General features: G+C 35.8%; 1 protein-coding gene across 2 annotated transcripts in view; it reads right to left on the bottom strand.

The window, feature by feature from the left end:
- Positions 1 to 24,208, bottom strand: part of CBLB (Cbl proto-oncogene B, E3 ubiquitin protein ligase) — a 133,357-nt gene that overhangs the window by 25,543 nt on the left and 83,606 nt on the right. For both annotated transcript variants that reach the window (XM_010567323.1, XM_010567322.1), the window contains exons 5-11: positions 22,663 to 22,784; positions 20,175 to 20,312; positions 18,493 to 18,580; positions 16,003 to 16,134; positions 11,876 to 12,079; positions 3,308 to 3,493; positions 350 to 715 (exon numbers count right to left, since the gene is read on the bottom strand). In XM_010567323.1, the coding sequence (XP_010565625.1) occupies positions 350 to 715; positions 3,308 to 3,493; positions 11,876 to 12,079; positions 16,003 to 16,134; positions 18,493 to 18,580; positions 20,175 to 20,312; positions 22,663 to 22,784 (1,236 nt within the window). The remainder of the gene's footprint in view (positions 1 to 349; positions 716 to 3,307; positions 3,494 to 11,875; positions 12,080 to 16,002; positions 16,135 to 18,492; positions 18,581 to 20,174; positions 20,313 to 22,662; positions 22,785 to 24,208) is intronic.

The raw sequence follows: 24,208 nt of genomic DNA, 5'->3' as shown, positions 1-24,208 counted from the left end.
ACCTGAGATGCTACATAACTATACTGCAGCATACAGTAATATATTATTATCATGCACCAACTGTATGGATAATTTGCTAAAAGAATATAGTAAATCTAGATTTTTCTCTCCAAGCCATTTTTTGAAGGTTTCGTGTTAAAACTGTAACTTACACCCTCATGCACTGTTGCTTTACAAATTACAGTATTTAACAAACCATTTATTTACAATCAACTTATTATTAAGTATCAAGAGGAAAGATTCAGAAACAGATCAACACTGACCCATATAAACAGTACGTTAGCCAATGCAAGACAATGCTGCAGTAGGGTATCAAATTAGGGTTCAACACATTCAGCTCATTTCATACCTTGGCACCTTCTGCAGGCAGCTCGTGACGTCTATGTTTCCTCATAAATCCTGGATCAGAACTTATGCGGTTGTGCCTTCCATTTATGTTTGAAATTGCAGTCAGTCCTGGTTTGGGAGAAGCATCGCTCCCTATTCGACATCCTACCAACTGACTTGTCCCAAACACATCTCTGGGACACCAGCCTTCAAGGGGCATTGGCTGGTCTCTGGAAGGCACACTTTCCGGATGATGCAGGTGTCTGCTTATCCTGTTGTCTGGTGGAATTGGAGGGGGTCTCTCCGGTGGGGGCGGGGGAGGATCACGCAAGGGAGGTGGTGGTGCTGGCAAAGGTTTGTCTTGTTTCCTCACCATACAAGGAGAAGACTAAACACAGTAAGTTAAAAAAAAAAAAGTTACATATAGGCATACATATTTTTCTCATGACCAAGTATGGCTTTACTGTTCCTAACTGAGATATTTTCAAGGCATCACAAGAGTACTTGCCAGTAGGTTAAATGTTACGTCTTTGCATTCTGCAGACAACCTGGCCTTTCTTCAGAAACGATGCCCCCATTTCTGCTGTTGCATGAGTGGAAGGGAGAAAAAGACAACTGACTGAGGCAGATTTATGACCCCTATTTTTTTTCCAGAATCCTTTGCTTTGATCTTTTCAATCACTTATTTACCTGCTGAAATGATTTCCGAGGAATGTTAAAACAGACTTCCTGATGCAGAAAAAAACCCAAACAAAATAAAACCCACATTCACAGGAAAATGACTTGGTGATAGCGAATGAGCACAAAAAGCAATTATTAGGGATCAAGTGGAAGAAGAAAACTACTTCATTTTTAATCATATACCTAGGGATAACTCCACTCTTTACATGACATGCACTGTTACAATGCCCAGTTTGTTTGAACTGCAGTTCAGTTTTTCAGGTAGCATACATAGTACATAGTAATGTTTGCAATTAGCTCACCTGCAAAAAACCTTTGCCAGAGTACTTCCTTCCTCAGAACTGAACTACGTCATAAATGGTCAAATGTTTTCTAAAATTATGTGTGCTAATACTAAAAAGCTGAAAACCAAGTTACCAGAAAAAAACCCTTATACAGGTAGCTGTACAGCTTCTAAGAGCACAAATCTGATAAACCCAAAACATTTCATTAGGAGTGAATTACTAACAGCATTTTACTAAGTAACATTGGGCTTTATGAAATGTTTTTCTTTTACCACCAGCTACCATAAGAAATACAGGAAAGATTATTTCCCTTGGAAGGTGTAACTTTCATGGACTCTGGTAAGCCTGCATATTATTACCACTTGAAGAGATGGAGATCACTAAAGTTTTAAAGTAAGAATAGTATTTGCTCTCACTTCACAGGTTAGCCCACCATTATTCTTCGAGCAGCACCTCAACACATCACTTAGACTGGAAATAAAGTTATTCAACCTGCAGGTCTATTCATTTAAATAGGACAGTACGTTAAATAAAGAAGTGTTTAATTCAGCTGCTGGTTAAGAAAAATAGTGATTCTCACTGTCAAGGCAAGAACAAAATGGCTTGGTCCAAAGTTTTTGTTAGAGCTCATAGTTATAATTATAGTTAAGAGTTTTCCATTGCAGAAAAAGAGAAGAGATTTTTTGAACTGAAGTAGTAGTCTTGGCAGGACTAAATTGTTGTCTTTTATTTTTAAATTTGAAATTTTTTGAAGTATGAGATTATTCTTTGTTGCCCCATCTTATTTCCCTTGCTCCGCTCAAATTTTCTCCCCCCCCCCCGGAAAAGTTTCAAGGAAAAAACTAGCATTTTCAAAATAATGTCACTGAAAAATTTAAAGCAATATTAATGGTATTTCTGATTTTGTTTTTTTTTAAAGACATGAACTTTGTAAAACCATGCTATTGAAAAATTAATTTTTAATGTATGTGCCATATGTTTAGCATATACCCTCAATCTGTTATAAACTCCCTTGATAATATAAGAAGTGATGAAAGAAGATTAAAGAAACTATTCAAACTTCTATTTTTTCCTCTAAAGTATAAAGCGCTAGAATCTTAAGAATAGGTTGATTTTCAAGCTTGAACTAAAAACCTGACAAAATAAATAGGGTACTTCATACTGGATTATTATGAGCACACAGGTTTCAAGTCATGTTTTGAACTTGAATCTGAATTCATCATCTAAAAATGAAAAATTTAAATCAAATTCCCCCCTCTATACAGCAATTGCAACAAAATGATCAACTCATAACAGAGAGCAGCTAACATAGTATTTGTTCTCTTTCATGTGTACCCACTCAAAAAAAATCATTAAATCTTTAGTATCATTAGTTTCACAAAACACAGCATACAATTTATTAGCTATAGAGTCATTATTATTTCCCTTCAAACTTGAGTCCTAATATATGCCATCTAAGGTTTTGAAAGCAGTGTATCTGCACATATTTTTCTTGTAAGGATACCATGAAAACTGAACATAAATCATCATCAAAGCACAACATATAATTTTAATGAGATAATGACCTTTAAATCTATTCTCAGGAAACTTGAATTTTTATTTATTTTCATGAATCAGGGATTATTACCAAACTGATCCATTATAGCAAAGTCTTTAAAATTCTGACCATAACCAAATACAATATAATCATCAGACAAACAGAGGTCACATTTGACTAACACACGTAGCTGTAAACATCTGACTATGCAAGGTATTATGCAAAGGGACAGGCACTCGCCAAAGTCAACTGAAGGAGATAAGAGACTTAATCAATGTGGATCTAATCTAAAGTTTTTCTAAGCTACAAGGAATTAAAAGTTCTTTTGCACAGGGCAAACTCCTGAAAAAGAAAATACACATGGAAAATACCAGAACAGTCAATCTTCCAAAACAAACAAGCAAGCTCACCTTGAAAACAATCAAATACAATTTCCCAATAGTTGTATATCAAGAAATAATGGTTCAGTAAGACTTACCTTTGGTGATCCAGTTGGGCTGGCACATGGTGACCGTGCTACTCCCTTCTGAATAAGATCCAGACGAGGAGGTACAGGTGGAAGACTAAGATGTGGGATTTGCAGGGGGTCTGGAAGTGGTTTTCTTCTTTGTGCAAGAGGGGAAGATCCCGGGGAAGTCACTGGTGAATTCTGCCTCTCATTGCACTTCAAGACAGAAAAAAAAAAAATACAAAATTACTATTTACCTGATGATCAAGTATACAACTTCCATTTCATGACTAAAACATTTGATACTTGTCAGGTACTTACTAACAGCCATTTATCATAATGGACACCCTGCTGCTCTTTGAATTAATAGACAGGATAGGTGCTCATCTTACAGTTACTGAAAAAGAAGTCTACAAGTCATTCTACCTCAAAACTAAGATCCATGTTAACTTCTGATGAAAATAAAAGAATACATATTCTGGTAATTTGTTTAAAAAACAAGCAACCATTGCCATACAAAAGGAAACAATCACAAACGTAGATAGAAATTCTACTGTAGTACTGCTACTCTTGATAACTTTTTTATTAATAGAGATTACTCCATGTAAAATTCTATAAATTACTTTTAAAAGCTAGACATCTATGATATTGTCTGTTAACTACAGCACATGTTCAAATCATACTTCCATAGAAAACAGAATTTATATGCCTTCTGAAAACTTATGAATCAAAATCATCAGCAAGTCAGTAGGTAAAGAAGTTAATTCTTTCCTCATTTATTTGCTGATTTACAAAAATTATTTTAGGACAATTTAGTTTATCATTTTAGCAAATATTGAACTAATGACACACACACACTCAACATCCCCCTCCAGTGACAAAGTAAGATTTTTTTTTTTCTTGACTTATCCTTTCAATTTCATCAGAACCAAATGATTTCAATCCTCAATATCGGCTCCACCCAGTTTTGCAACTAGTTCCTGAACCTCATCTGGCTCAATTTTAACAAACACAGTTTAGTTTTTTGCATAAATCAGTTCAAGTTATTTCCTTGAGCTCCCTGTATTTGTTTCAGTGTACTGTAAGTAAACCTGGACGTTTATGTTGTTCTGTGCTCTCCCTGACAGCAGACATGAGTAGCTGGAAGACATTCACATTCACACAAAGCACCAGCCTCAGGCCACTTGTGCAATGACGTATCCTAGTGTTCTTGCTGTATAACTTGCTTATAGAGGCTAGCAATCTGCCACCTTCTTATGCCAAGCATAAAAAATTGCTTACAAAAATATACCCATCTTTAAGCAAAGTCACTTTGATCAAAACCTTCCCCCGCTTTTCATAAGCTTTTTCTCACCAATGCTGTACATCCCATAGTGATGACAGGAATGAGACTAGGAAGTTCTTTAACACTTTAAATAAGTAAACAACATTACCTTTCTTTACATATAGTGACTAGATTAAAAAATCTGAAAACTTCATAAATTCAAAAGCAGATCCAGGAAAGGGATCTGGTATACTGACTCCTTACTCAATGCTCTGTGTACTACAGCTTAGTTTAATATACTGTGCTACTCAGTTGGGATTGCTACCAGATTTCCTTCAAAAACAGGAGCCACCACAGTATTGCTGGATAACATTGCAAGGAAAAGTAAGAGAGAGGAGTGAGGAGGTGTTGAAGAGCTAGAAAGCTGAGATGCAGTTCCATTGCCAGAATTATTTTTTTGTTGATACTTCAGGTCTTACCACTTTGTCTACATGTGTAAGCTTGGTGTCACAACTACGCATTCAACTTCAAAAGCCTGAGCAAGTCAAGATTTGTGCTCTTTATGGCTATCAGAAGCTTCCCAATTTCTCTTTTCAATGAAGAAGTAGTCACAATGTTCATATTACAGGGTTTGAATATAGTCCTTAAATTTTCTTTGTTTCCTTTAACTGGTGAATGCCCCTGACTTTGACTGGAAGACCATGAGGTGCTTACCCTCTCTGAACGTTATGGAAACTTGAATAACTAAGCCAGATATGTATCTTGCAAGCATGCCTGAGCAACCGTAATTATAAAATTACTATAAAGTGAATGTCAAATCACTTTCCTTAACAGAAAGCATCTATCAGTTAAATAGCATAATAAGCATTGTATCATTTAATAGCATTAGTTTTCAAAGTTTAGTTATACCTCCACAAAGCACTCCTGAAAACCAAAAGCCATGTTATATAATATATTCAATGCTTTGGCTTCAGACGACAGAAAATTAATTTATTTCCCAAATTATCTGAAATAGAACCAAATAAGCAGGTCATCTCCAAAAAGATATAGTTATTTAAAATAAATGAAAGTGTTGTAGTAAGTCTCTACATTTTATGGTGTTGCTCAACATACTGTGTCTCAGTCAGCAAGCAATTGCTCCATAAGAACTAAGCTACTATCCTATATGTAATACGAGTTGAAAACAAAGAATAAGAAAAATAGCAAATACTGAAAAGACAGTACTGAACAGGAGACAATTGCTTGGAATTTAAGATGTTCAAACTGCCGTACCATCACATCAATTAATGCAACCTCCTCAGAGAGCAACCTGACAGTCTCAAATGTCACACTGCATGTAGTTGTATGAACACACAGCTAATTGAACCACATTGTAGTGATAGCATTTTAAGAATATCCATCACTGTTTCTATATGGTGACCTTCTCCTACACAGTTCTGCTCTAAGGAATCACTAGGCAAAATGATACGCTCATCCCTCAGTGAGCCCACTGGTCCCACCCATGTCAGACTACTTTTCTTCTGCCATAACAACAGTTCAGCTCCAGCAGAGACAGAAATCATGGAAATAGTCACATTGAAAACCCAGTGGGGACTGATGCTATTTTCAAATTTATGGAAACAAGTGGCTGAAAGAGACACCTAATATGTAGTAGGCAGTAACAAAAACTAGAATAATATGAAAACTCATTTAAAAGCTCAACATTCTTAAAACCTGACATGTTTTTAACCCACTGAACCAAGAGAATTAATTTATGTGATAAACTTCTGGTTCCATATATATTTTGTATTTAGCTATCTATATCCACCATATTCCATGGATGGTAAATCACAACTGCCAAAATGAAATAGAAATTTTTCAAAGTGAGTGAAAGGACTTTAATTTAAGCTTACATCAATGTCTTATTTTGAAATATCAAAATAATCTTTCATTCCCCTGAACTACTATTCCCTACAGCCACAATGCTATCACAACATGCTGTAGCCCCACAGATTTCAAAAAGGGAACTGATGAGGACCAACACGTTAAAGAATAACTTACAAGGAATGGGGTGGGTGGCAGGGAATAGCTGCAAACAAAAGCAGTTTCTTTCCCCTACAAGGAAGCTTAGTGCGTATCACCACTTGATGCTGAAGTAAGAGAAAATGCTTTACTGGGAGAAACTAAAAATTATGATTCCTTGTTTAGATCTACTGATACTAAAAAAAACCCAAAACAACATATTCCACAGCAACAAACAGGTTTTCCTCAGCATTCAGTATCAGATTTCCATCATATTCCCAGTATAAAAAAAACCACCAAATTTGTTCTGTCCACTCCCATCCAACCTGTCTAGCTGCATCATTTGATGTTTGTTGACAGCTAGGCCAACAAGATGGTTGCATTTCATGTGGATAGCAGGGTATTAACAGACGTACATAATACCTACTCTTTTTGGCAGACTCCCTAAGGATGAAGAGATTTAAAATTTTTCTGTTTGTCACCTACTGGAGATTTCTGTGTATTTTCTATTCACTGGAAATAAAGGAGTAATGATTGCAGCACAGTGACAAAAAGATAAAACAAGCAAGCTATTAAAGACACAAACTAATACAAATGAACTGGCAGTGACAGAAGACAGACCTTCAGCGTACAAAGGGGCTCTGCTGCAACACACACAGATCTGTGCAATAAAGATGTAATTAAGGAAAAGAACACAGACTCCTTTGTAACAACATGGACTTCATCTGGTTGGCATGGCTGCTGCCAAGGGAAAAGCAGCTGTGACTTACATCGCAACTGTACTGCAGAGCAGACCACACTTGTGTTATTTAATCAGAGGTATTTATTACCGGGATATACTGATACCAGCTTGCCCCTAGTGGCTGTGAATTCAAGAGTAAGCCTGCTTCTGACATCGCTTACAATTTCTAGTGAAGGTTTTTCTGATGGAAATGTTAACAGTCAGCCTACTGAACTGAGAATTTTAGCTTCAAATGCCTTTCTGCCAGATAAGCACATATGAAAAGCATACTCAACACAAATCCTAACAAGTGACTCACTGAGGAATATTATCCTGTTTGTTAATGTCCTGCTGGAGTGAACTCGGTAATATATAAATTGCATAATGAGACATCTAAGAAGATCCAAGCAGACCTACACCACAAGCGGACTTTTCATTTCCAAGTAGTTCCCTGAAGTTTCTTTATTTATAATTCGGCGAGAGTAACCCACATGTTTGTTATTTCTTGTTAGGATAAGTTGTGACGTAGACAGATCAGTATAATCTGGACTTAAAAATTCGTATGAGGATATAAAGTTACACCACTTGATGGCTGTAAACATTTTTTACATAGACAGGCTTGTTCTTTATTTGATCTTTCCTTCGCTGACCCAAGAAAATGCATGTGAAGGACAGAGAGGGAGTTAAGGCTGTGGGAGTCAGGACTACACTGCTCAAGGGAATCAGTAAAATACATTTTAACTAAGGAAGGCACACATGCCTCTTTCAAATACTAATAACTAAGCAGTTAAGGACTCCCTTGTTATGTGGCATGATTTTCATAAATTCCCACAAACCAGGTGTACCATTAAGAAGGAAGTGACATATATATATGAATTAAGAATGTGCAGTTGAAGGAAATACCTGGATGCATATTTAAAGTCTTTTTTTATATATTCCTGTATTTTATATGATGAAACTAAAAACATTATTACTATGTAATACATGCCTTTTTTCATTACCAGAAAAAAGTCAATTTAATAATATGGAAATGAGGAGGAAGAATCAAACTCAGTCTCCTCCCGTATTTTGAGAACTAGGGTCTTTTGTCGTGATTTTTAAGTTTGACCTAACTCATCTGCTGGATGAAGCCTAATCATGACAAACAGTGGCTTTCAGCTTTGACTGTTTCCTATAACTATTTTAAAGTAACAGTGGGAATCAAAGTCAGGTTTTGGTGCATTCATACAGCTAGGAAATTAATTCCAGAAAAGACAGTAACTCCCCAGACAAGATAACTTCATCTAGTTTTAAAAGAAAGCATTTTCAGAGAGTGTTAATACACTTCAAGCTATTGAAAACCTCATAGTCTCCTATACTGCTAGGGCCTTTATGTTTTCATGTAGTATTATTTGGGTAAAACAGTTATCTTGGCACTTATGAATTCAAAATTATTCGCTCTTAACAAGAACTCCTGCACTATGCATTTTCCTTATTTTCTTTCTTTCTTTCTTTTTAAAAGAAGTGTATGAAGTTATGTCTTGAACAAGGTAAAGTGTCAGATAACTCTTAATTCATTGGGACAATGCAATATTAAACATTATGGAATAATAAACATAGTCTACTAGAGACTCAAATGCCCTCTTTAAAAGTGAAAAAAGCCATTTTTAATATTTACCTGAGCCTGTAATCTACACTTTTTTTAATGTGCATTTCATAATGCTGTGCTTGGCTAGCACAAACGGTATAGAGCTGAGAAAAGGAACACTTCAGGCAGTAACTGCAACAGCTAATCTGATGCCATGGGGCTGGAAATTTCTCAGTGATGAGACAATTAACAGAAGTTTTGGCACCACTCTTCATCTTTCTTTCATAAAGAAAAATCTGAAGACAATTTGGAAATTAAAAAAAAATAAGCTGCTTCGTGAGGCATATAAACAGACTAATTGCAGTGGATTTCTCTAAAGCCTCTGTTACAGCTGATCTGCTGCTGCTGCTGACTCATACACAACACCTAGCAAGACCGATTCATTTTTCTTAAAGTGTATCCATTTACTCATTCTGTTAAAGAATGAGTAAATATCTTTGTCATTATTCTTTTCCTTAAAGCAATTTCAAGTCTGAGGTCCCTCAGGGACTTCATTCAGATACCTCTTACAGTTTATGAATACACTTCAGAGATAGAGTGATAAACTGCAGAATTGGTATTTTTCTGATATCCAACTTATATTCATAGTTCATACAGGTACAACAGGTGATAAAAAAAATTGTATCCTCTTTACACTTTAGTGACAATTCCAGAAAGCATTTTTCAGCTTTTCATTTTGTCAAGAAGAGCTCACTTAAAAACCCACCCAGGCCCCTTAATCAGTGACAAGCTTGACTGTGCGTGCTTCTAAAATGAGCTTACTGCAACTATTCTTTGCACTACGAATCTATTTCTAAGTACAAGTCCCAAAGGTAGTGAAAACTGGTAGTAACAACAGCTTAGAAACATTTTAACAGTGCCCCTCCCACAAGGCTTTCAGGATGATAAAGATGGATTTGAGTTTAAAATTTTAATATTTACCTGAGCCTGCAACACATCGTGAAGCCCTACAGTCACTTTCATCAGGACTTCGTGTCCCTGGAACTTTCCTCTTCTAGCAAGTTTAACATCACAGCTCACTACTAGCCAGATATGCCACAAGAAGATTTTCTCAGCAATACCACATGGTCTAGCCAGGTGATTTGAGACAAAACCAGCCCATTTGATTTTCAAGGATTAACAGCTTTACATTGAGAAAGCATATGATAATCCTTGCAATAAAGTAAGAATTGAAAAATTTGTTCATTGGGACTACAAAGTAACAACAGTATCAGCAGGTTGGCTGCAAGAACTAAATTATTGTCTTTGTCATCTAACTTCCATTGTTTCAACAAATCAAATTACTACAAACACAGCCATTAGTCAGTACCTTGTTCATATTAACAGCATTAACAAGAAACAAAATAAAAATTCAAAGAGTAAAATCCCACATAATGCCATAGAGGAGAAAACAGAATTTCTTCCAGCAGGCTATGAAGAAACACTGTTTAGTAGGAAAAATAAATAATGACTGAAAGAAATAGAGAAGGCTGATGAAGGCATTACTAACAAAAATTGTATATAAATAATGCCATATTCCACACAGGTGGTGTGGTTAAGAGCATCACTGTACAACCATTGGTAACAGTTTTAAGAAGAAAACAGCAGCTGAAAATCACCAAACGACCCAATAATTCAACATTTTCAAGTAAGGACTTCAAGATGATAACAAAGAGTGGAAAACGCTGTTCCTAAACTTCAGGGATAATTAGTAGGTTTCTTTCACTGAACAACTAATGACATAAAAATCACAAGCACCAAAGCACTCAAGCACTTGGTGGATACTGAAAACAAGACGTCTTATAGTAAAGCCTACTGTTCCTTCTTTTGATAAAAGCATAATGCATTTTTGCCTTCTCATGGCAGTGATAGTGTTCTAAAAAGCCCATCAATTCAAGGCTATCTCACAGAGGTCAGGCTGCAGACTGCAATTTAAGTTCAGGCAGGAAGGATAAACTGTTCCCAAGAGCAGGCCATGTTGTATTACATATGCAACACAAGAATGATTCATATGACTTAAGAGGTTAGGAAGGATATCAGAAGTATGTGTATTAACTGACAGATACTCTCAGATATGAGGGTAAAACACTTTTTTTTTTTTTTAAACAAATACAACAATAAGGAAATGGAAGAGTAAGATGTTACAGAATTAATTCCAAGGCAACTATTCAATCTAGATGACCTCAGTAAAAGGTAAAATATAGAACATGCACTGTAAAATTCAGTGTTGCAATTCAGTGTGACAATATCTATTCCAGGCTAAAATACAGGAGTGAAAACTACCAACATTAATAAACTTTTGTTAATGACAGTGCTTATTTATCAGTGATAAAATCTCCTGTGACCAAAGAAAGATCCTAGAATTTAACATAGAGCACTTTCAGGACAAAAACCATCCCAAAACACAAAGTCACTAGGAATAATCTCAGATCGGTTTTTCCTGCTAAAAGTACCTAATACTAAAAATACAGAAAAAAAAAAAATCATAGACAACTCACACAAAACATGATTAAAATCTACTTGTGTGCAACACAAATTGGGTTGCAAGTCACCTTTACAAAGCAATAATATTTATAACCGATTTAGAAACTCAAGTTTAATCCTAAAACATTCTGTGCATGCGTATACACACATGTGGAGAAAACTAATAATATATTCTGTATGTATGAAATCTTTTGTTCCTTACCTTACAAATAAAAATTCAGGGAATTGTCTATACAGTGTATTTTGGATAAGAGTCTCAGCTGGTGCAAACTCATGCTTCCTCCATTGTAAACAGAGTTAACTCAGTTCATATCAGCTGAGAATCCGGATTTTTTTTTTTCTCCTATTCAACTTCAGCATTATTGCTGCAATATTGACGCATTCTGTTTTTTCAAGCTGAGAACTGTTCAGTGAGTTGCTAAAACTTAGAGCATGAAGTGCAACCTCTCATTGTTTACAGTTACAGGCAGCTTCATTTACAAACATATAGCTTTATCTGTTGTACAGTATTTGAAAATTTACCTTTCGGACTGAAGCCAAACGATTCATCATTAAAGACTCTTCTCTATCGTCATCATCATCCAAGTCCAACATGGGCATACTAAAGCTATCAATAATACTGCAGCACCTGGAGTTTTCATCCCTTGGATCAAAGGGATCCACAATGATTGGTTCAGTTCCTTTGATTTCACAGCGGCAGAAAGGACAGCCTTGGCCATCAGATTCCTACAGCAAGACAAAAAAGTACATACATTTAAAAAAAAAAAAATAGAAGTAATTTAAAAAGTAGGTCTTATATCTTTCTATGCAAAAATGCCCTTAACAGGTCTCTAAGAGCTTGTAAAGAAGCACTGAAGTAAACAGGAAACAGATTCATAGATACTTAACTATAGTAAATGGTAAAATGACTGCACTGTTAAAGCTGTCTCTTCAAAAGCTTAAGCTTCACTTAAAAGTAACTAATCAAAAATGCAACCATTATCTCTACAAAGCACCAAAACTGTAATTGTCTTACTATTACAGGTCAGGAAGTAGCACCTTGCCTTTTAGGATTACAATTTGCCTCTTTCTTCACGGGAAAGAAGGTGAGGTGCGTAGACAGAGATAATGCATTTTATTATTTATCTTTTATATTAAATATGAAGTATTTTCCATTCTAAGTTAGACAACGCAGATGAGCTTTAGAGCATGCAGCTCTTACTCTCTGAAGAACATATATACAGTCCACCATGGCTGCAACGTTACCATCATTCAAGCAATATGCATACACAACACCTAAAGCTACAAACTTTTTTTGACATTTAAGTAACAAACCAGGACTTTACCACATTTTCAATAATTTATGTAAAACAAGGAACTACTTTCACATCTTATCAGAAACAAGAATTACTTGAATTTTAATTTCTAAGTGGTATAATGTGTTAAATGATTTTCAAGCAGCCATATTTCCATTCCTTTTACTGATTTCAGAAATATTTTTTTTCCTTGTCAGAAGTAATCAAAAAGCCTTTACAGTAGATTTCAGACTACTAATGAACAAAAATATCAGAGAGAAGTCTTTCAGGCACTTAAAGAATTTTTTCCATCAAGAGCCACAATGTAGACTGAATTAAAAGAAAAAAAACCAAACAAACAAAAGAAAACAAAAAAAACCAAACCAAAATCACACACCAAAAAGAGCCCTGAAACTTTGAGAGATCAAGATAAATCAATCTGAATTCAGAAATTACATTGTGTCATATTTGCAGTCAGGTAGACAGACAGCTAAAAAGATGTGAACACCAAAATTAATTCTAAACAACCTACCTATCCTGAAATATCATCAAGCAAGCACAGCTTTTTGATTTCTCAGATGTAAGAACAGCTTTAAATTTTTTCTAGCATTACTTTTATCTTGACACTTGCCAGTCTTACTGAACTGACAGATGATTTTACAGTTTGTGGAAGAACTGTATCCCAAGGCCAGATAACTATAAATGATGTCTCCTGACAACAGTCATGTCTATTTGCATGGTTAGTACTGGATTTTCATTTTGTATGGAAAGATACATGTAACCTACTTTTAGCAGCCTTGCATCCTAATTACAAAGGACTAGTCAACAGCACTTACTACCTCAAAAATTACCTCCAAATTATATGGACCTACTGAAGTAACCACTGTCAAGTGAACAAAGTCCTCCCTTACCCATACAATTCTTCACAGTTTCATTTTCTAAAAACAGCCTTACAGACAAGGCACAGAGCTTTTAATTTTCAAGGCTTTCTTTTATCTGTGTTGTCAAATAGTTTTGTACTAGCAGTTTCCTTCCTTTTCTTTTCAAAAGCACAAGTTCACCAAAATATATTGGGTAACCACCAATCACAGCAGCAGAGACTTGTATTCAACAGTATAAATACAACTGAGAAATTAAAACTGAGATCTGAAATGTCTATATGAATACACGTTTGTCCATGCCCACAGAAAGGTTATTTTGAACATTGAGAGAGTAGCTATTGTGAACCTTAAATGCAGCATACATGCCTATATGATTTTAGAATCAAGTCCAGACATGTAGTCTTTAGATAAGACTAGATTTCTGTGGAGGAAAATGACGTTTTATTCCTGTTGCATCAATACAAAAAAGAAAGTTAAACCAAGTCTTATTTGAGAGACTGGTCTCCATAAAGGAGAACAACTCTGAATCATCCTTCGTATTCTATGCATATCTGATGTTGCTTACTCAATTTTTTTCTGCTTAGTGAAAACATCTGTATTGGACCTCTTGAGGCATGTCTAATGAGCCATTATGCTGCCAATTAAACACTAGCCCACCAGAAGCTCACAACAGCTGACACTGTTACAGTGCAGTATTTCTTCATTGCCTCACTAATTATACAAAAGTTACATTTGTAATGAAGTCCGAAATGTACCTGGCCTATTACAGTTGGTTGCAATGTTCTGATGAAGCTTGATGGTTTTGAACATGTCAGTTCTCTGAGCCTAAAATGCCTTGTTGTCCTCTTCCTGAATCCCTAGCCACTGGCCAAAATACTGAGGACCTTAGCTTCTGAAGAATTCTCCAGAATCAGAGCACATCACTGGCACAACACTGTAACATGCTGCTACCATGCTATAAGACACCCAGCAATCAAAAGTACAAAGATTCAAAGATTTCAGTCCTTTTGCATAGTCCTTTCAGCTAAGGAGAGGAAAAAGAAAAAAAAAAAAGCTACAGACCTCAGAATTTCAGAATTTTTTTAAGTCAAAGATTAACATAGTCAGACCTCTATGTCTGTCATTCAGAATGAAACTGGTGAGAACAGAGAAAGGGTACTCCTGAAATGAGAAATATTGTTCCAGCTCAGCAGCTGCTTAGTAGTGAAATAAATACTCTTATTTGGGTATGTCTAAAATGGAATTTTCTCAGAATTTCTGATCTGAGGGCAATTTGAAAGATTTGTGTTTGGAACATCTAACTCAAATTTCAGAAAGAACACAAAATCAGAAACTGAGAACACTCCTTTTTCAGCAAGCTTTATTGCTAATGGAATTAAAACTCAAGTGATAATTCTGATACATCGCCTTGCTTGCCAATGATGATTTCTTAATTATGAATTTGAAAAGAAAAACTATAGTACTTTAAGTCGTATCTCAAACATGAGAATGAAAACTCATTAACTGAGATGAACTCATGTAAAACCAGGTCAAAAATGGACTGGAGTCAAGGATTCTTTTTATTCTTCTCACTACATTTGTAACCAAAGTCTGGTGCCTAACTGTGGAAGAGTCTTGCCTGAGAATGAGATGACCCTTACTTCTACCCACAAAACATAGATACAAAAGAAGAAAGGGGCAGGGAGGAGGAGGCAGAGTTGATTCAGTTTGAGAAGCACCTATTAGGGGAAAGTCTGAAGTTGTAAAGAGGAATGACCTCTGCTTTTGATTTTAAGTCAAATGCTAGTTAACTGCACTGAACCAAAGGTACCAGTTCTCCCTTTTCCCACAGACTGGTATGTTCATGAACAAGATGGACAAAATACACCAACCTGTGTCACCAGGAAGTCTCTGTGGTTTTGGGGATATTCTGTAAATGACATTGAGAGATCAGAGTTTCCCCTTCCATTAAATCTCTTACCCCAACAACCTTCTAAAGCCAGGTGGTTTAGTGCTTTACATATTAACATGAAACACAAGAATCCTAAGCTTATTTTTCCACAGGCCATTTCATGACTTGTACTACTGATTGAATCCTTCTCTCACCAAAGACATCCTGTCTCCTTATAAAACACTGTCTAGTCAGTTATCCACTCCCAGCTGCTACCTGTCCTCTTCATGCCTTTTGAATACATCATGAAGTGACCTGGGTGGCTGAATTGGCACCAAATACCCAGCTTTCGCTGTCTGAGTAGGTACTGTGCTCAGGAAATAGCTTCCACTTAGCAGCAGTCAGCAAATGGCCTTGGCAAGCCTACAAGTCCAGATTTTAATGACCCCTGGAACTTTTTTTTTTTCACAGATTTTGGCCCACAAAATGAAAAAGTTTATCATTTTGAGTAAGTATGTCCTTCAATCCTCTTACTGAGTACCTGGAAAAGTAAACATATACCCACACTGTAAACAGGGATGTAATAGAGAAATCCATCCTCCACTAACAGAACCACGACAGTACCTGCCACGCTGTAAGACAAGAAGTGCACATAAGGTGTCCACAAGGCTCTATCTTGACATCCTTGTCATTCTCTGCACAGATTTTACACAGCTGAAAAGTGGAACCCATTTCACAGTACAATTCATACTGCTCCTGTAACAAAAGAAAGTCAAGTGATTATTTCTTCACTGTGATTTCTTCACAAAGAATATACTTAGGCACCAGTAGTGACAAATATTTCTGAGTCTCCTGCTTTTCAACCCACTTTACTTATTAGTCCAGGAAACTATTGCTACTGGTCTATTTAAAAGCCACACTAAGGTTACTGTTAACAGGTAGCTGTTAATAGCTTGCTTTTTTGCTTCTTCAAACCTATGATATACTACAATACATGCTACAAAAAAAGTTGAAAATATCTGTGCCTATTAGGTTTTCTACAGACTTCTCACATTTAACTACTATGCAAGGCACACATCCTGCTTTTCTTTGGTTGCAGTTAAAAGGAAGATAATGAACACCTGGTTGGAAGTCAGAAATTAAGTGATGAATGGGAACAAAATCGGGATTTCCTTTTCTAGGTATGAGTTTAGGACTAATAAAAGTTATTGGATTGAAAACTGACAAGCAAGAGGGCTTTCCACCTACAGCCAGGATACAGTATGGTACTATGGTTAACTGAAGTAAACAACCCTTGCGAAGGAGGTATGGCAAGAACACCCCCCAGAATAACATGGCAACAGTCATGCACAGATCATTCAGTACTTAGTATCCTTAGAAGACTTACAGGAAGGTGTAAGAGCACCTTCAGGAGGAATAAATAATAGATAAAACTTGAGTCCAGAAGAGTTTTCTAGAATTAGGTATTGTTGGGGAACTGGCAATCAAATGCATTTGTGTAGAAATAAAAGTTTTAGTCTTGAAAAACCAAATTTTGAAAGCTTAAAATAAGTACAATCCAGGTCACAGGAGAATAAGCAGCTACTGCTGAGTAAAAGGAGGGGAAATGAGGCTAAGAAAAAGAGAAAATAAGAGAGACCGCTCATATCTGCAGCTGTAGTCAGTATGCACTAAAGATGCTTATGGTGGAGCTCTCGCAAAGAATCCATCTGCAGCAATCTAGCCCTGCAGCCACTTTTATACCATCTTTTCATAGTTTAAGCAGATCTAGTGACAGCTTTAAACTACTGCAGTTATGTATTATTTAAGGCAGCATTCATATAGTTCAGACTCTGTTGAATTACCATCAGAATTAACTAATGGTGTCCTCATAACTACATGTTCAGAAGCAACTGGATTCATTCAGTGAATTCAAAATACAACATGATTGTCTTGTGAAGAACAAGGTAATCACTGAGAATGTCAAAGCTGCTTTTCCTTTCCTTGAGGAAAAGTAAGGATATGGGTCTAGAAAATTGTTCTGTGCAACACAAGTATCAGATATCTCTGCATTACTCTGTCACTACTATTTTAAGACTGGAGGGAAAAAGTGGGAAGTCAGAAAAGTGGAAATACTCAGACTTTCTTCAGGTAATTGATTTTAGGAATTCTCTTACTTAGGAAACAGGTATTATCATAATGGTATTCCTGATAATACCATAGATGGTAACGAATACTTCTTTTCTAAAATATTTCTGGAGGTGGAATGCACACAGAGCACTCAGTTACAGAAGATTCAGCAGGTCATCCAGTCTGCTCTGAAGAAATGGAAGACCATCTAAACAGTATGGCTTGCATCTAGTCTGATGTCTTCCCTTGAACATATCCTCAAGTGTTCCAGATGCTTCTGTCAGGAAAAAAATGCACTACACCATATACCTTTAACCTTCTAATGTTAATTTCAGCGCCATTTTTAATCAAGCATTTGTCTTGTGGTGGCTACTTCCTATTACTTGAGTATCAAGCATCCGCACATCCGTTTATCACATCACTTAACAAGACTACAAACACATCTAGATATTCTAATTTTCTCTGCAAAGTGACTCCCTTTAGGCACTTAATTATTTCTGTAGCTTTTCCCTGATCTCTCATTTAATTTGCACAATAGACAAAGAAGAAAGGAGACAGATCCTGCAACTGGTGTCTTCGTGATATACGAACTATACTTTTCCTCCTGGACCTGTCAACAAACTGTACCGTTCCTATTCAGGCTTCAAAACTATCATTTGATCTTGATTTTACTTCTGTATTCCCATCTGCTATTAGCAAGGAAACACCACACTACATAAACCTGTAACATAAATATCAGAAAAATCTTTAATAACCGTTAACACATTTCTCACTTGGAAGAGGCTTAGAATAAACAAAACTTTCCAAGACATGCCGTCTGCATCACCATCAGCTCTAGAGTTTAAAGGATTATTACCCTGTTCTTCATCTAAGCCCTTCTATCAACAACGTATTTTCAGTCTTATGAATTTATTTCTCACATTTTAATGAAAGCTTATTAACACTGCTTGATGAGATACTAATGAAAGTGAAGATTACAAAATAAATTACAAACTTGCAACATACCTGTGTGACTTTTATGTGATCATGCGGTGTGGGTTCACATAATCCTGTCAAATCAGGATTATAACTTCGTCCATCTGGGAACAGATAGCTGCATCACAAGAAGATTGTTATAAATATGCACATTTCTTTTGCTATTTTAGCTAAATAATACCTATGAAATTTCAAAGGGGCAGAATAAGTTACAGTAGACATTAACCAAAATGCATCATCTTTCCTCAGCCATCTTTCTTATCTTTTGGGTGCAACTGAGTTGCTATATATGCATTTTGACACATGCTCAAGTCTATTTATATAAGCACAGGAAAGATTTTGACACTGCATGCGTAGCTACCACCAGAACGCATCTGAGCTTTGATTAGCAGATAACTTTCTGAGGGTAGCTCAACAAAATATTATTTCAGATCTTCATTTCACAGTGATCTTATACTTGCATATGTTCCTAGTAATCTCTCCACTGTGAGCATCACGCTTGGTGACTCTATAGACTATTTCAAGCAACGGAGCAGAACAGAAGGTAACACACATTTGTGTATATCTGTATTATGATATATATATTATATGTATGTCATATTATTATATATGTGTATATCTGTATACATTATGACATATATAAATCTGTGTATGTTATGACAAGAATCTACACTGAGAATCCAAGATGCAGACTGGACTTTAAACAAGAACTGATGGGGGGCATTTCAACCCTGTGGGAAATTAATAATAGGTTAAATGATATCACAGAGACCCTAGGCTGTTACATATTCAGATTTATGTTACCTCTAACTTGGAAACAGTTTCTTGGAAGTCATGTTGTTAAGCCACCCTGTGAGAAAGTTACATTTAGATTGACTACAAAAACTTCACTCTGCATTAAATATTCTCAGCTCTAGTTTTTGTTTGCTCAGTTTTTGTCATGTAGAAACACTACCATTATAAGTGTGGGTTTTATTATAAGCATGAAATCGTCATACCTGGGAAAAAAAATACTGGATTGCGCAGGACTGAGAAAAATTGCAAGATTGTAAAGGGTTTCTCAATCTTTTTTTGAGGATTGATCAATTTTCCTGGTTGTTTTTTGTTGTTGTTGTTTTTTTCTTTTTTTTTTTTCATTATGATCACATGGATATATCAAAACATGTATCCCAGTGAAAAGACTATGACACCCAAAATTTGTCTGTTACTTCAGCCAATCTAGCAAAGATGTACTACTTCTCCCTATAAACTTAGATTCTCTTATAATTGTAAATCTTTTCAGTAAACTATTACAACCCGGAAAATGTTCTGACTGCACAATATATGGAAAAGCAATTACATAGCTTTCAAATCATTGTCCAGTTAGACACACGAGTAACTGGCAGTAGTAATTGTTCAATAACCTTAAGTGCATTTGGGAATCTTATTGGGAGTGGAGTGGAGGAATCAATGTGACTGCTGCCCAATTTTATTTTCTCCTGGAATTTATCTGCTATGAGATATGGCTTTGGTTAACTTTGGTTAATAGAATAACCTGGAAACAAGTATTTTTCAAATGAATAAAAGGGATGGTTCTTAAACCTCAAAGGAATGCTAAATAACATATCCAGATTCTCTGTTTTAAAGATCTTTAATAACTACCCATATAAGCATTAGAAGAACAAGGAAATCACGACTTCATACCTATGGTGACTATAGGAATTTGTACTTACAATCCTTCCCGGCTGCCATCAATCAAAGCTTGAAACAAAGGCTTATTGTGAGGTATGGTCTGCAATATGTTCCCATCGCCAGTCACATATCCAATGGCCCACTGTCCCAAGCGAGTACAACTCAGTCTGAAAATGTAGCTTGATAAAAACAGGATAAATGAAAAGTCAGCATTAATCAGAGTTCAGCCAAACAAGTGAAGAGAAGGATGGCCTTTGGTTAAGACATTGAATTAGGTCTCTGAAGATTTGGGTCAGATTCCCAATTCTGCCAGGTGTAATAAACCTGCATCTTTTACACTGTTAGTTCCTCAAGGGCAGAAATAAGGTAACAGTAGCACCCTACCTGCAACTTTTCATTTGCTTGCTTTTTATTTGTTAAAGTGAAAGCTGCACATTCACTGTGAATAGTCCTACTACTTACATTTAGACTTGCCCATAAACTGTTTCAAGACCAGTTTATTGTATCATCAAGTCTCCATAGCTACAACATATACCCTTTGGGCATACACAGGCCAATAACCTGAACAAATGGAAGGGGAAATATAAAACGCCTTTAGATGCAACAGAAATGCGAATGATGAACAATAGAAACTGCTCTACTAGCAATGTTAATTTTGTGCGTACCAAAGGAATTAAACAGGACAAAAGAAACATCACTTCTCCTTCAGAAAATACCAGCTAATACCGACCCAACTTCTGTGTGTAACAGGTGATAGCTGGAGTATACATAATGTAGACAGGGAGCACAGTAGGAGGAAAAGGAACATGATAGGCCATAGTATTGGGCATGTTTAGCTCTTCTTACTAAAAACTCTAGTCCCACTCATGTCAGACACCATCTCATATGCAAAAACCTCACTCAGAAAAGCATCCCACAGTGAAATACCACAAACTCAATTTTGTATTACAGAGCAGCTTTTCTTAATTATACATCAATATTTTATTTCCTTCCAAACTGTTTAAAATGAGAAATCTTAGCCTCCCTGAAGTTTGGCATAGCTCTTACAACCTTCAATAGGGCCAATATTACACTGAAGTAGCAACTATTCATTCAAACAGAATCTTGTAGTTTCCAGAATGTTTTAGACAGATTAAAGCAGCAATTTTACTTCCTATCTCCTCTTTCACACTCTAGCCTTTCACGTAAGCAATTCAGAAAGTCATTTTCTGATATGCAATAGAAAGTTATCTTAAAACTGTCTATTTACAAAGAACTTAAAGGCAACTTTGGATAATTTCTTTATTACTTCTCTTTTATAATCACAGAACCAGAATCATAATAGAGAAACTACTAAGTATAGCACCCACTCTCAAAATCAACCTAGTTATCTGACTTCCATAGTAGTGTTCAGGAGTGCCAAGCTAAACATCAATGTTATTCTACTGGAACCACAAGATTCTTGTATATATGCACTTGACCAGTCAGGTAACTTAACAAGATACAGTATATTGTTTGCTAAAAAATCAAAAGAAACCAAGTACAGAATGTGGGTATAAGTGTTGCTAGACTTCTCTAACAGGTTTCAACACGATGGACTTTATGTATACATATGATCCTGCAGCAAAGCTAGACAACTAGACATTAGGGAAAAAAAGCTTCGTAACTGAAAGGCAGAAGTAGCAAAATAAAAGTTAACTAATACAGAACTAAACTCATTAATGTATCTTTATTTCTCCAATCTGAGAGAAGAAAAAAACCAGGACAACAGAAGTGGCATAAACAGTAAAATATCAGTTTGAATAATTCAGTATGTATAGTACCACTTAAAAATTATTTTAACACTCTACATGTCATGATATTTAATCTGACAGATTCCTTTTCTAGGTGCAGACTTTGTGATACAGAATCATTACTGGCAAATTAAAAATAACAAAGAACATAAAAGGAACACGTAAGCACTGATAAAATTCATAATGTGTGTGCTACCATGAAAGATGTTAAGATGATTTTTACTTCACTGTTACGCAACAATTCAATGCAAATTTTGAAAAACAAATTATATTTTCAAATAAGCTTTTCAAGAACGCATTGCTTGTTATACCTAATTCAGAAGAAGAGAGGACAAGCAATGTAATTTCAATTTTTATTCTGTTTACTTGTACTTATTTAGACTTCCGTGTGCTAATACACATATTTTTTGCTTCACCGCACTGTACAAGAACTATGGCATAAAAACCAGACCATGGTTACAAAGTTCCTATGTCTTAAAATTTAAAAGGTCAGCATTTTTTTAATGTGGAGTTCCAAGCTCTAGTATTAAACTATTTTAAATAATATATTTTGATACAAATAAAATCACAAGTATAAAAATAACCCCTACTACTTCTCTGATTCACTGTTTAAAAAAACAAAAGGCCAAAAATTCACTCCTGCAATATTTCAGTGAGTGTAAGTATCACACAATATGGAAGTATGAACATAGAAAAATTTTCTAGCTTCTGAGACAGCAAGTTTAACTGGAAAGCAATAATCAGCAAAACCTCTCACCTCCCAGGCTTAGTGCTGTATTTTTGTAATCTCGCTTTCACTTCATCATATGTGAGGAATGCCATATATCCAGGATGCGTCACAGCTAAGAAATTCCAATTCCTTAAGATTGAACCCCATGGCTAAAAAGAGAAGACAAACAATTAAACAAATGCAGCTAGGTAGTTACATATTTCTAATAAAACTCAAGTCAATTTGTCAGAGGGGCCTACAGTGGTTTAGCTTCAGCTTAAAAATACGCACTTTGGTTAAGGTCTAAACAGTACAAAAGACTGTTCTATATACCTAGATTTGCTATAAGGGTTCCTTCAGAAGAATTATTCCAAGAACATCAAGTGCTAATTTTTGGATAAAGATTTTGAAGACCTTGAATTTAAGGTATCTCTGATTTGTAGCTACATAAAATATTAAACATCATCTTTAGTTTAGAACCTGAAGAGTATGGCTCCATGATGGTTTAATAAAAACACAATTAAGCCTATTCTTCAGAGGTCCTGAGGCATTTTCATAGTTAATAATAAGTAACACTAGCAAATGAAGCTTAATAAAGGCACTAATTTGAGCTGTCATTCCTTTTCTTATTCTCTAATTCTTGGTTTCTTCAGTTACCATAATGGTATTACAGCCAGAAAACCAGACAAATATTGACAGCACTTCATAACAATCTTTGCTGACCTGAATAGCAAATGCTTCAGAAAACTCAGTGAAACATGCCTGATACGCTATCACTTTGAAGAACACAGAACAGTCCTTTACTGTAAATGAAGGATAATTTTTAAGTAGTGGATTAATACAAATGTATTAAGTGTTCATTGCCAGCATCTGGAGAGACAAGAAAACACCTCTGAATGGTTTGGAGATTTTTTTATGCATTTGTCAAAAGATCAAGGCAGGTAAAGTTAAGCAACACAGGAAAAGACGCTAGTGTTCTTGTGTGCCCTGCAAATTCCCTTTAAAGGACTTCTAAGGGCAAGTAAGGCAGAGATGCAATGCCTGTGTGACACTTGAGCACAGCATCGCAATAGTTCTGTTTGAGATTGTGATACATTTCCCAGACAAACCCTAACCACTACTTAAATATGGATGAAGACCTGTTTTATTTTAGAATTAATACCTCTTCAAATCAGACACATGAAATAGAACAGTAAGGTTTCAATACAGAGGCCGTAAGAAACCTCAAGTGCTCAAATTTGTACAGAAGAAAGGAGAAAAAAAAAAATAATCACAGTCCTAGATGCAACACCGCATCTTGCCAGCTGCTGTCTGCACTCTCACCAAAGACAGATGCCAGGAGGCTTTATCACATGAAAAATTTTAGTTGCCCTAACTAGAGAAAAAAGTGAGTTGACTCTTCCCCTTTCACCACACCAACACTGACACTTTCTTCACAAAAACACAATGTTCTTTCTCCTGTTGTGTTACTCAAGTGCATGCATGTAAATCAAAAAAGATGATCAAACACTCAGTACTTGGATGTCTTGTTGGACTGTGGTAATAGAAAGGCTTGCTACAGTACATTATGAAATAAATTCAAGTAGTGTGCAAA

Source organism: Haliaeetus leucocephalus, unplaced genomic scaffold (genome assembly GCF_000737465.1).
Source record: "Haliaeetus leucocephalus isolate CR32 unplaced genomic scaffold, Haliaeetus_leucocephalus-4.0 Scaffold228, whole genome shotgun sequence".
NCBI classification, from domain to species: Eukaryota; Metazoa; Chordata; class Aves; order Accipitriformes; family Accipitridae; genus Haliaeetus; species Haliaeetus leucocephalus.
This window is presented reverse-complemented; position numbering and strand designations above follow the sequence as displayed.